The 12,627-nt window shown below is 36.5% G+C and overlaps 3 protein-coding genes and 1 non-coding gene across 4 annotated transcripts; 1 reads left to right on the top strand and 3 right to left on the bottom strand.

The window, feature by feature from the left end:
- Window positions 1-840: 840 nt before the first annotated feature.
- Window positions 841-913, bottom strand: TRNAE-CUC. Its single transcript has one exon. It is a non-coding gene; the product is annotated as a tRNA-Glu (tRNA).
- A 942-nt stretch (window positions 914-1,855) lies between these two features.
- Window positions 1,856-4,424, bottom strand: LOC108982185 (small nuclear ribonucleoprotein SmD3b-like). The gene is made up of 5 exons (XM_018953484.2): window positions 4,185-4,424; window positions 2,797-2,849; window positions 2,611-2,677; window positions 2,467-2,523; window positions 1,856-2,157 (listed from the first exon to the last, which is right to left on the bottom strand). Exons 1-5 carry the CDS (start codon window positions 4,341-4,343, stop codon window positions 2,095-2,097), a joined length of 399 nt encoding a protein of 132 aa, XP_018809029.1. The 5' UTR covers window positions 4,344-4,424; the 3' UTR covers window positions 1,856-2,094.
- A 407-nt stretch (window positions 4,425-4,831) lies between these two features.
- Window positions 4,832-5,284, top strand: LOC108982193. Its single transcript, XM_018953496.1, has one exon. The coding sequence runs from the start codon at window positions 4,832-4,834 to the stop codon at window positions 5,282-5,284; it is 453 nt and encodes a 150-aa protein (XP_018809041.1).
- Window positions 5,285-9,549: 4,265 nt separating this feature from the next.
- Window positions 9,550-11,130, bottom strand: LOC108982198 (alkane hydroxylase MAH1-like). The gene has a single exon (XM_018953501.2). It carries the CDS (start codon window positions 11,128-11,130, stop codon window positions 9,550-9,552), a length of 1,581 nt encoding a protein of 526 aa, XP_018809046.2.
- Between the last annotated feature and the right edge of the window lie 1,497 nt (window positions 11,131-12,627).

The following is a 12,627-nucleotide window of genomic DNA, read 5'->3' as shown; positions in this document are numbered from 1 at the left end:
TTTAATCTCCACATTAGATTTATATATTTATTCATTATATGGTAATGAATAATTAATAATTTCAAAAATATTTAATTTTTTTAATTATTAATTTATTTAATTTTATCATATGTTAATTAATAAATCATGTTCTTATTAAATTAATATATCACTAAGTCAAATTAATATATTAATTGTGATAAAATATGTAATAGAAAGAAAGGGAGAGAGAAATAATTAATAAAATATGTATTTGATATATGTACAAAATAACTTTCAAATTTGGAAAAACTTTTGAAAGTCATTGTAGCTAAATTCTATTAGAATTTGACTAATCCAATGTGAATATATTTTACTCTTTAATAACTAAATATTCATTGAATTTAGCTTTTAGCTAATTCAATAAGAGTGCTCTTATCATATAGTGGATGTCTAAAAACTGTTTACCAGAACCGATCTGTGCATAGTATTGCGGTTTGAAATTAAAGTCAGGTGATCAAAACAACCACTGGATCAATTTTTTTTTTTTTTTTTGAGAAATAATTTATACAAGTCTCGTCGTGTAAAGTATATTTATAAAAAAATAAATCTCACCTTAAAGAAGTGTGTAAAAAAGATATATTCTTATTAGGAATTCAATTTTTTACAAAGAGTTTTTTTTTACACTGGATTTTTAGAGTATAATTTGAAAATAACTAACATTTCATAATTTGATCTCTTCGTCATTCATACAAACTTGCTATATACTTTCCGACAAGTCAAATGAACCAACCACATGATCACTTTATGACAGCCAAATTTATTAAAAGTAACACGATCGAAAAGGATGCTCTACCACAGCAAGCAACCCACATATAAAAATTCCGTTGCCGGGACTTGAACCCGGGTCTCTCGGGTGAGAGCCGAGTATCCTAACCAACTAGACTACAACGGATTGTTGGTAATCTGGCCTACATTATTCAATAAATACAACAACAACAAAAATTAGATCGTATAGGATTCAAGAAGACAATTAGATTAGCATCTTTTACTACGCCTTGTGCATGTTTTAGAATGGATGGGAAACTCAAGCTTGAATCTTTCTGTTTCCTTTGGTAAGACCCCTTGCGATTTAACTCGCTCACTTGTATCATACTTTTTCACAATTGAAAGTTGCACTATTAAATTATTGTTACTTTTGTATTCTGTACTATATATAGTCTATTAAAATTGACTCACACATTACAGTTCCTACTATCAAGAATTTACATCTTGTACCCTTATTTCAATTCGGAAAACCGTTAATATAGATGACGGTGAAGGGCGAAATGGGTCAATTTTTTTTTAGTTGAAGAATACAATGAGTTGATTTTGGTAATTCTGAATTTAAAATGCAAAACTCAAAATGTATTTACTTCTGCCTACAAAGACGGGAGTAGAGATCTTCGTCCACTCATGTCCAATTAATAAGTTATAACTAACGCACCACTGCTGCGGTATCGAGGTTTGGTTAGCACAAAATTCACAGTTCACCTTGTCAAATATGTATAGAGTGCGGCCGTTGCATTAGTTAAAGTTGTGCTTCACATTTAAACGAATGTAACATGTCTCTGAATGAGGGGGTACGTCTTCCAGCGAATCCGTACCTATTTCTTTACCCGTTTAGATTTAAAAACACTCTCAACTTATCTCATCTTATCATTACAACTTTCATAAATTTCCATTCAATTTTTTCAAATTTCAAAATAATAATAATATTATTATTAAAAAATAATATTCTAACAATATTTTATTCAACTTATCTAAAACCATCTCATCTTACTATCCAAACCAACTAAATTTTTCCTCTTATTTTTAAATATTCAGATTATAAAGATGAATTAAGAATCGCAAACACTAAAGACAAAGTTGCTTATATAAGTAGTAAATAAATAAATGGTCAAAAGAACTAATTTAGAATACCATACACACGCATACAAAGTAAGAGCTGTCCATCGAAGTTCAGAAATAGGGTCTCCATTCTTTTTCCCTTCCCAACCAAAAACTCAATCTTTTACACATATTTGGGAGATATCAAGAGCGGGGACAATCCATGCTCAAGAATGGAGACAAAAAGAAGCCATTCAGAGGTTGATTTTACCTCCGAACAGGTGGTACAACGCCCCTACCAGGTGGTGCTCCACGTCCAGCAGCCTGAGCCTGCAGTAAAATGTATTATTTATGGGGTCGGGACACTTCCCATCCATTGAGATAAGAAACAGGTTATGCAGAACAACAAAAACGAGGTGTTTAAGCAGACACTTCCCCAGGCAGGCACCCAGCACTCAAAGACCAAAAAGAAGAACAATGATCATGCAGTAACCTAAATTTATGAGTTTCTCCTCATTTTATTAGTAGCATTTACAAATCATTTATCTTGTTTCAATCAAGTTCAAACATAAAACTGCCAGTTCAGTATCAAGATCTAACCCTCATTTTAAGGAAACTCCCTAAAAGGAGGCATTTTACCTTAGCTCGCATTGCAACTGCTCTACCCCGACCAACTCCAAGTGCTGCACCCTTACCCTTTAAGAAGTTCGCAAAGCATAGATTAGAAAAAGTAAAGCAAAGTAGAATTTAGGAGTATCTAATTACTTCAAAACGGAAAGGTACCTTTATTCTGGCATCCAGACGTTTGAACATTGGAGCATTTTTCAGCATGTCCGGTATGACCATAAACCTGTTAAAGTTTCACATCATTTTCAATTAATTGCAGTCAATTTGCAAGTAGCATGCAATAAGTGACTTGAGAAACAAATGATACAGATATTCTCAGCAAGCAACAAATCATTTAGATACCTGACTTTGCTGCCTCGAATAAAGACGTGCTCAAGTTGTGAGACCTTCCCATCCTGCGGATTTGTCAACATGAATGAGCAACCATTGGAAATAGAACAAGAACAGAAACATAAGGAAAAATAATAATTTAAATATGCTATAAGGAATGAATGACTCAATTAGAACCAAAAAGCAAGTAGAAATAAGCCAAAAAGCTTGCAGATACAGAAAAAGAAAAAGAAACCCTCTTTTTTTTTTATTAGCACCGGGTGTCCGGAACAACGTTCAGACTAATCCTGGGGGTGCACAGGCCCTAGGCAAGGAGTTTTCCGCAAGTGCACCTCGGGTAATTCAAGAGAAAAATCCCCCAATCTGATGGCCCCTAGAAATTGTTTGCACCCAAGGGGATTTGAACCTTACACCTAAAGGGAGCATACCCCCAAACCCAAGGCCTTTACCACTTGAGCCAACCCCTAGGGGTTGAAAAAGAAACCCTCTTTGAGCGAGGAATAATGTCTCAAAACAGAATATTGGTGGTACTGAGGAGGATCGCTTGAAACTTATACCAACAAGTGTTAGCATAGGTGGCCCTAGTTATTCCATCTTTATTAGAAATTATATTTTTATTGACCACACTTGTTACCCAGATATACATTATACCCAAATTATAAGGTGTATATAATATACTAAATGAAGTGGCAAAATAACTAATGATCTCAAATTCTTTTTGATAAGTAACTCATGATCCCAAATTCAACAATGAACAATAGATGCACATATATCCAAGGACAGCATTCATAGATATAGAGGAAGGTTATGATTATTCAAATTCATGATCTGTGTAGCGTGATGACACATGAGGTTAACATGAGCTTCTGTAAAGCGAGATGATAGACCAGCAATTCACCCCTAAGCTATCAAGTCATTTTGTTATTCTATAGCCACCATACTTTGCAGGTATTTCCACATGAGAAATGATATTTTCAGTCATAGAGTGCCCAATCGCCGTGCAACTCCTTTTGAAAAAGTGAGTAAACATTTCCCCAATTCAACCTCTGAAATCATCAAATACTTATGAATCAAGTATATTCAGACCGATCATTCAAAGCACAAGCGGCCTAGAATTTTCTCAGGTATATCCATCATGACCGACGCTTTTAGAATAAACCACAGAGAACACGACATTTTCATGAAGCATAACTACCTGAACAACCAATAACGGGTTTAAAAATGTCTCCTGTGGGAGTAATGCAACCTGATTTTGTATTAGGATTTAAGAAATGCAACTAAGAAAACAACTAAAGCAACCAGATCCACATCGGGCTTCAATAGCAGCAGGAAATCAATCCAGACCACCAAAAGAAAAAAAAAAGAACTATTTGAAGAAACAAACAGTAGGGCTTAAATACCTTAGCAGTGTAGGTAATGTTCTCGAGCTGGCAGTTCCAGTTGTCCTCGCACTCGATCATGCTACCTCTGTAGAGTTCTCCGCTCTTGAGCTCCACCGTCACCACGTGCCCTGAAGCCTCGTGCAGTAGCTTCACTGGTATCCCCAAGCTCCTGCTCATTCTCTCTCTCTCTCTCTCTCTCTCGGTCGCTCTCTGCAAAACCCTAATCAACCCCCAAAACTATTCGGTGTGTTTCTCCGTGGACTCGAGTCATAAATTGAATTTATAAGCTATTATGCTTCGCAACAGCAATCGGGAGTATTTTTGTCATTTCGAAAGTATATGGTGGTATTATTGGAATAAAAGAATTTAGCTTTATCCACGTGGCGTTATATTGCGTGAGAGTCTATCGATTGCAACGATTGTACTTGTACTGAGTGCCTTGAGATTAAGGAGCTACACAGCCGCAATAGGTTGTTAACGCGAAAATGAAAGAAAGGGTTAAAATTATTAATTACTAAGACGATGATCTTGTTTAACCGGCGAGAACAGTCGTCTTAATAAGTCTTAGAATACGTCCACCCCCCCAAAAGAAAAAGCTTTTACCAAGTAGACATTTCTATTAATTTTAAGAACAAGAAAGTCGACTCATAAGTCTACAAACCCCTATGAATGTGTATAAGGCCAATTGGGATGCATCGGTAGATCGTGCTAACAGCAAAGTGGGGATAGGAGTGATAGTCAGGAATTGGGAGGGCAGAGTAATAGCAACTCTAAGAGCTCCAAGAAAACTAATTCCCGATCCCAAACTTGCTGAATCTGTGGCAGCTCTTAGAGCAGTACAGCTTTGTAAACACATTGGAATTTCAAAGCTAATTTTGGAAGGGGATGCATTGAGTGTGGTTAAGGATCTCACCAGCGAAACTTTAGACTGGAGCTCTACAGGACTGATCTTACAAGAAGCCAAAGTTGAACTAAAAAGTTTGTCTCTCGGGTCTGTGTTTTACATACCAAGACAGTCCAATTGTCTTGCCCATTGCCTAGCCAAGGATGCACTAAAACTCTCTGAGGAGAGCATTTCAATGGAGGGAATACCTCCTTGTATCCAACACATGTTTTAACTGAATGAAGAAAGGTTGTTTACTCAAAAAAAAAAAGTCTACAAACCCTTTCTATCAGTTGCTAATCTTGTGATTAAGATTGTTCTTTAACATTGATTTGGATCGAAGCTTGTTGGAACTAGACTCAAGCCAAATCTTTTTTTTTTTTTTTTTTAAATGGAGGTCAAGCCTCCTTATTAAAAAAATGTCCTCATAAAAGGCTGAGGAGAAACCGTGGTACACCTTACAGACCCAAGACAGAGCACCAACAAATAACCTTTACAGACCTAACACCTTATAAACGAATAAAAGAACAACCCCCCTTATCCAAACGAAAATGACCTCTAAGACTGCTAGGAAGCTTAGAACTATGCTTCCACCACACCTTACAGACCCTTGAAGCACCCAGACGAGCAAAGCCATCTGCCAATGAATTACATTCCCTATAAATATGCCGACAGCGAAAACAGAGTCCATCCAATGGATTAAGAAGTTCCTCCCAGTAATCCTCCAAGTACCAGATGCCACATCTCTTCTTTCTTAACCACTCTATCACCAAAATAGAATCCATCTCTATCTCAATCTCAACATTTTGAAGGCCCAGAAATCGCACTATTCGAAGACTTTGAAGCAAATCTATAAACTCTACAGCATTATTTGACCGAGTACTTGTAAATATTGAAAACCCAACAAGCAAATCTCCTCTATGATCACGGATTGCTCATCCACACCTGAAGGCCCTGGGTTCCCGAAAGAGCTTCCATCAACATTGAGTTTAAACCAATCCAAAGGAGGTGGAGACCAGTTGACTATCGGAGCATGTTTTTGTTTTTGAACCTTAATAGGCAGATTCAATAACTTTAGAATATCCTCATCCCAACGGCTTAAGCCAGAAGATTGATTTATTTTTTCACCTACAAGCGCCAACCAGTATTTGATAGAACTCCAAACCGCTTGTACCAACTCTTGCTCCCCCTCCATCCTTGCCTTACACCGACGCCACCAAAGTCTCCAAATGATTATGGCAAGAAGAATTCCAATCAATTGTCCACTCTGAGAATTATTTTTTGCTCGCCTATACCAAGATTCAATCTTTTGTTTCCAAGTTTGTCCTTCCAGCAAAGGCATTCCCAACTAATTTGAACAAATATGCCATACCTGCTCAGCAAAATTTCCCAATGCAAGGATATGATTTTGATCCTCATAACCCCCTGAGGTACATCAATCACATTTAGATACCAGGTTGATACCCGCTCTTCTTATGCGAGCATCAACTGGTAAGCCAAACCTAATATAAAATACATTCTCATACACAATTGAAAACATTCTTATATGATGAAAATTAAATCTAACAAATCACATGAAATTATGTTAGTTTGTGAGATTATTTTTATATGATCTATTTGTTAAGGGTGTTCAACCGGTCCTGTTTTTTTCCGGATCCGGTCCGAAACCCGGAAATCCGGGTGCATCCGGGCGGTTATCCGCCCGGATTACACCCGGGCGGGTGAGAAGAATCCGGATCCGGTTACGGATCCGGTTCTATGACCCGGTTATCCGTAACCGGGTCATTTAAAAATAAAAAAAAACCGCCCGGGTGTAATGGAGAAGTAGTGCAGCGTGGAGTTCACTACGGTGGCTTGTTGGTCTTCATGAGGTTGCAGAAATGGAGATGTGGCTTGTTGGTTGTTTCCTGGACGTGGAGAAGTAGTGCAGCGTGGAGTTCAATAACTCTGGATGTGGAGGAGCTTCATGGCGAGAAGGGTGGTTGGTTTGAGGCCCACGATATCCTCAAATGATGCTCTGTTTTTTAGAAGTAAAACAGAGTCTTTTATGCGGGTGTTGCCGTGGCTGTCAGCGGATGCATGGCAGTGACTGGGTGGTCCGTTGTGGTCAGGTGAGGTGCCATGGTAGTGAAACCGAGGTGGCTGAGACGTGAAGTGGTGGTTCGCGGAGGAGGCTGGGCACGGGCAAGGTGCAGTGCGCTGTGCAGGTTGACTGCGTGCATGGTAGTGGCATGGAGTTTACTCTGAGGACTGCAGCAGGTGGAGCTTCAGATGGTGGTGCTGCCGTGTGTAGGTGGCTGGGTACGGCTGCGGTAGCGCAGTGGTGGATGGCTGCCAGCAAGGTGGCCGTGCATGTGGGTTGTGCAGAGCTGGTTTCGTGGTGGCTAGGCAGAGCACGGTGCAACTGGGTTGGTGGCTGTTCATGCATGCTGGAGGTTAATTTCTCCAGCATTGTTCGTAAATGGCAACAAGACATTAAACAAGTGCTATAATTTTTTTTTTTTTCAAGTTTTAAAGTCTTTTTTTTTTTTTAAATAAAACATTAAAACCGGATTAAATCCGGTTATAACCCGGATCCGGATTAAATCCGGATATCCGGTTACAATCCGGATAACCGGATTCAATCCGGTTATCCGCCCGGATTAAATCCGGATTAATCCGGGCGGATAACCGCCCGGATTTTAGCATCCGGATCCAGATCCGGTTATGGCCAGATATCCAGATCCGGATCCGGTTGAACACCCCTACTATTTGTGGCTGTAGTACTCCTATCAAAATAGTGATAAAAGAATCAAAATGGATTCTAATGGGACAAGATTCATGCCAATTATGATCTCTATATTGATGGAGTTAGGCGTTAGAATATGGCTTGAGGAAGAAACGCCTATGGTCCCCCATATTTGACCCGGACGTATAAGGGGCTTCTCATGGACTCATTTAGGCCCCCGTGATTAAGGATAATAGCACCTCTAGGCAAACAGTTTCAACCTCTAATCACCATGCCTTGTCCCCTTAGTTTATATAAAGTATTTTTTTAGCCCAATTATTTTGTGCTTTTATCTCCATAAGAATTCACCATTTATTCTTTGATACACTTACAATTTTCTTATAACTTTCTTACAATTCATTTTACAATCAACCAATCTAAGCATGTCATTTCATTAAAAATAAATTTTAATTTTACAAAATTATAATTCATTTGAAATAAAGTTGCAAAAGAGTTGTAGGTTAATCATTTTAATGCCTTGATGCTATAAGGCTTTACCAATTATGTTAATCATATAATACAAATAATTATATCTACATTTTTCTATCAGCTTAAACTTTTGGGACAAATGATGATTTCACATAGTATCAGAGCAGAATATCTGAGTTCAAATCTTGACTCTACACTTTATCTTATTTAATTAAATGTTTCACGTCTTAGGCTCACTCATTAAGGAAAAGTCTAACTCATACGTGAGTGAGAGTGTTAATATATAAAATAAATATCTTTCAATCAACTTAAACTTTTGGAACAAATAATAATTTCACAAATTCAAGGAGCAATTTCATCTAAGATCAATATTTTCTTAAAATCTTTTTCTTTTCATTGAAACTTAGGCAAATGAATTAAGAAAAAAAATGTTCTTAAAAAAAATGTAAAAATAAGATATATAACCAACGAGCCTTGCTAAGTACAAGCAGTTTGGCGCATCAAACTGCATATCGGCGTACATTGACATGACTTTTTTTATTGAAAAGAAAAATAAAAAAAAAAAAGAAAATTTTGAGAGAATAAGAAGATTCAGTGTCTCACGAAAATTAGTTACGTCTCAATTCATAGCATTTCATTAAATGAATGTCTTACATGTCAGTATCGATATCATGTGATTTGATGCGTAAACTTGCTTGCAAGAAGACTTTTCCATAAAAAAACTACATGGACTTGATTTTGAAAGGATAAGTTTAACCCTATTATGGTAAGCATTCCAGACCTTACGCACGTATATATGGAGCGCGGTCTAAACCAAATAAGGCATGCAAGACTTTGACCTACCAGTGAGAAATCTTATGCCTTATTTTGTATTTGCAGGCTCCCCAGCCAATCTTTTTGAATGGACCGACCTTGTTGAAGGCCAGGGTCCATCTTATCAGCTGAGCTGACATTTAATTTCTTTTTTTGTCAAACATATATATTGTAGTTTTATTACAAGCTGCGTTCAATTTTAATTTGTGGCCTGACAAGATTTGACTACAGCATTATAAAAATATCTTACATAATTTAAGTATGAAAATTATTATAGCTATAAATGAATTATATAAAGATAATCTCATAAATTAAAATAATTTTATATGATTTGTCATATCTATTTTATAATAAAAATAATTTTATAAATTGATAAATTACATCAAATTACATTAATTTATAAAATTATTTTTATGTAATAATTTTAGAGCTATAATATTTCTCTTCAAACATTAATTAATGCAGAGATATATATAATAGCTGCGTCAAAGTCAAACCATTCTTTTGTTGATTTTCACCTTCAAACCGTGTTTCATTTGAAGTACAACAGAAACACTTGGCAAAACAGGGTGACCTTCTACCACTTGAACATGATAATTCCATAAGATGGAGGAGACAACGATCTTCATCTGAATGAAAGCCATGGCCTTACCCAAACAACTCCTGGGACCCCCACCAAACGAAGAGAATTTGTAAGATGGCACAGATATGATTCCTCCTTGCTCTGATATCCATCTCTCTGGCTTGTACTCCAAGCAATCTTCCCCCCATAGTTCCTCCATTCTTCCCATTGCATACAGAAATATTACAATCGTTCCATTTGGACCGACCCGGTGGCCGCTTGGAAGAGTATCTGCTTTAACTGCAGTTTTCGGATGGAAAGGAATCACTGGGTATAGCCGGAATGCCTCGCACAAGGCTGCATGGAGATAAACCAGATTATCTAGCTCTTTTATACCAAAACATGCACCCTTTTTGTCATCTTTAACCATGACATTCTTCCTCATCTCGTCTAAAATCTTTGTTTCCACTGATGGGTGCGTTGCAACGAGCCAAAGAAACCAAGTGAGAGCTGAACCAACTGTGTCGCTCCCTGCTGCCATGAGATTAAATGCTGTGTCCCTTAGAAATTTGTCCGTACCTCCCATGCGTCCTTCTTTATCCTCATGCATCATGTATTCTGTCAGCAAGTTGAAGTCCGCGGCTTCTTCCAACTGGGTTCTGCATCGGCTTAGTTCTTCTCGCTTTGATGAGATGCATTTGTATAAGAATCCATCAAACAATTCCCAAGCTTTTTTCAACTTCTTCTCTTGTCCGAGTTGAAGCCGTCTCTGAAACTTCCAGCACCATTTTGGCAGGATGTGTCGGTATATGACTGCCGCTTCCATATCATCGAAAGCCTTGACATATGTAAATTTTGGGAAGTCAACTGAGAGGGAAATTGGATCAAAGCCTAAAACCATTAGGCAACTGTTATCGAATGTGAACCGCTTGAAAACTTCTTGTAAATCCACCTCACTCTCTTGCTTGGAGAGGTGTTCGAGAACCGGAATTAGGCAATTCGATACCTTTTGCCTGACAATTTTCTCCAAAAACAGCTCGAACTTGCTGTTTTTAATGACAGAATGCATCATCTTTCTCTGGTACGTCCACCAATCTGAATCAGAATTGAGAATCCCATCTCCCAGAGGCTCCAAAATCTCCTGGATCTCAGGCCCTTTTCCATAGTTGGGAAAGTTTTTACTCAAAATGTAGTGGATATTCATAGGATCACTGGTGACAATAAAGTCCATACCAGCAAACCAAGGGCCCTTAACCTCGACAGTGCCTCCATAGTGCTTTAGAACCCGGTTCGTGCATTCGTACACTTGCGATGCATTTCGAATAAGCCCCGGAACCATCCCGACAACAGGCCAGTTTGTGATGGGCGAGTTTTGTTTTCGTTTCCAATGGCCAAGGAAAAGGAAAAAGACAACTCCTAAAAGCAAAACTGCATAGCCAAGGATAGTCATGATGGAGCTGTGTATGGCCAAATGAATCTCTGTTGGGTTGTATGTTCCAGATGGGTGCATAGATTCATGGGTTTTATAGGCAACGGAAGGATATGTCAACGTATGCAACTTGCAAGCTAGGCGCCCTACACTTCGGGCTATTTTGTACTAGTTTAGTAGAGTATTTTAAAAATATTTTATTTATTTATTATTATTTTATTATTTTAAAAATAGTTTAATTGAGTTTTTTAAAAATATATCAATCACGTACACCGCCATTTTTGAAGAGAAAACTTCAACGCATGGGAGCATGCAAACTTCATTAACTCGTTTGCATATAATGGAGTTCTACGCTGAATTAAGCATACGTATAATTGTTTTACAACTATAACATTGCCATGCAACTCTATTTCAAATTGACGGTATTTGCATAAAATTGAAATTGGTTTTACCAAGTAACAAAATCATATTTTTATTATAAAATAAGTTATAAAATATATAGTTGTAAAAGAGATATAAAAAGAGATATAAAAAAAATTTGATCTATATATAAGATAAAAGATAGATGCATAAAATAGATTCTATATTATTTTTTGATTATATAATATTGTTCTAAATATTTTTACCGGCAGTTTTAAAGCTTTCCATATATTTATATAAAAATATATATTTATTTATGCTTAATTATTTTTTATAAAAAAATTATTAAAATAAATATATTTTTATCGTAAATAATTCGTTATAAATATTTAGGGCTTAACAAGTAATTGAACAGTGATCTTGATTGTTAATTCGCTAGCTGTCTTCATCACTGTTTTTAATTCCGTATTGTATTAACAGGTACGATCGATATTTGCCGTACTGGCCGCTGGACCAATACAAGTACCATATACGTTTCGTACCGACTTAAATACTAGTTGTACCGGCTGATATTTTGACTTTTAATTTTTATTTTTTTCAAATTACGAGCTTAAATTTTTACCCTCAATTCATATTAAGTTATTTATAATTTATATATATATTTATATATAATTTATTCATATATAAACTATTATTTTATAATATAATTTATATATAATTTATTTATATATCACTACCTCAAAACGATATATAAAACGATATCGATATTAAAATATTTATGACCGGTATAACTTTCACTACGATATTAAAACATTAGTATTCATACCTTGATCTTCCCGATTCGGTCAAGCTCGTCTGCAGCCTGCAGACCTCGATGATCTTTTCGTATCCTGGTCTTGCTCCTCGCTCTGTATATATTGTGCATCGGAGTTTTCTTTTCCCACCTCTTTTCTTAATAAATATTAAAAAAACTCATAAGCCAATTACTTGGTCAACCATCTATTTGGAGGAGGAGTACTACTGCAGTGTTCGATTTTTTTTTTTTTTTTTTAATTTGTTGGTCTATTCGGATGAGCAACCAGCTTAATTCTCCCCGCCAGTAAAGGCCGCCATTTTTGAGTCATCGATATCAACTTGCATAGCTAGCCAGCTAATTGTTATTTATTTATTTATAGAAAATGATATTTAGCCTTCTTAAAATTACCATTTAAAATTATT

Source organism: Juglans regia, chromosome 8, assembly GCF_001411555.2.
Source record: "Juglans regia cultivar Chandler chromosome 8, Walnut 2.0, whole genome shotgun sequence".
In the NCBI taxonomy this organism is placed as follows: domain Eukaryota; kingdom Viridiplantae; phylum Streptophyta; class Magnoliopsida; order Fagales; family Juglandaceae; genus Juglans; species Juglans regia.
Note: the sequence above shows the minus strand (reverse complement) of the source record. Positions and strands in the feature narration are given on the sequence as shown.

Coding starts and splice junctions, on each gene's coding strand:
- LOC108982185 (XM_018953484.2), bottom strand. CDS start 4,343: ATGAGCAGGAGCTTGGGGATACCAGTGAAGCTACTGCACGAGGCTTCA. Junction 2,678..2,796: donor ATTCGAGGCAGCAAAGTCAG/GTATCTAAATGA, acceptor AAACTTTAACAG/GTTTATGGTCATACCGGACA. Junction 2,158..2,466: donor CAGTTGCAATGCGAGCTAAG/GTAAAATGCCTC, acceptor ATTTTACTGCAG/GCTCAGGCTGCTGGACGTGG.
- LOC108982193 (XM_018953496.1), top strand. CDS start 4,832: ATGAATGTGTATAAGGCCAATTGGGATGCATCGGTAGATCGTGCTAAC.
- LOC108982198 (XM_018953501.2), bottom strand. CDS start 11,130: ATGCACCCATCTGGAACATACAACCCAACAGAGATTCATTTGGCCATA.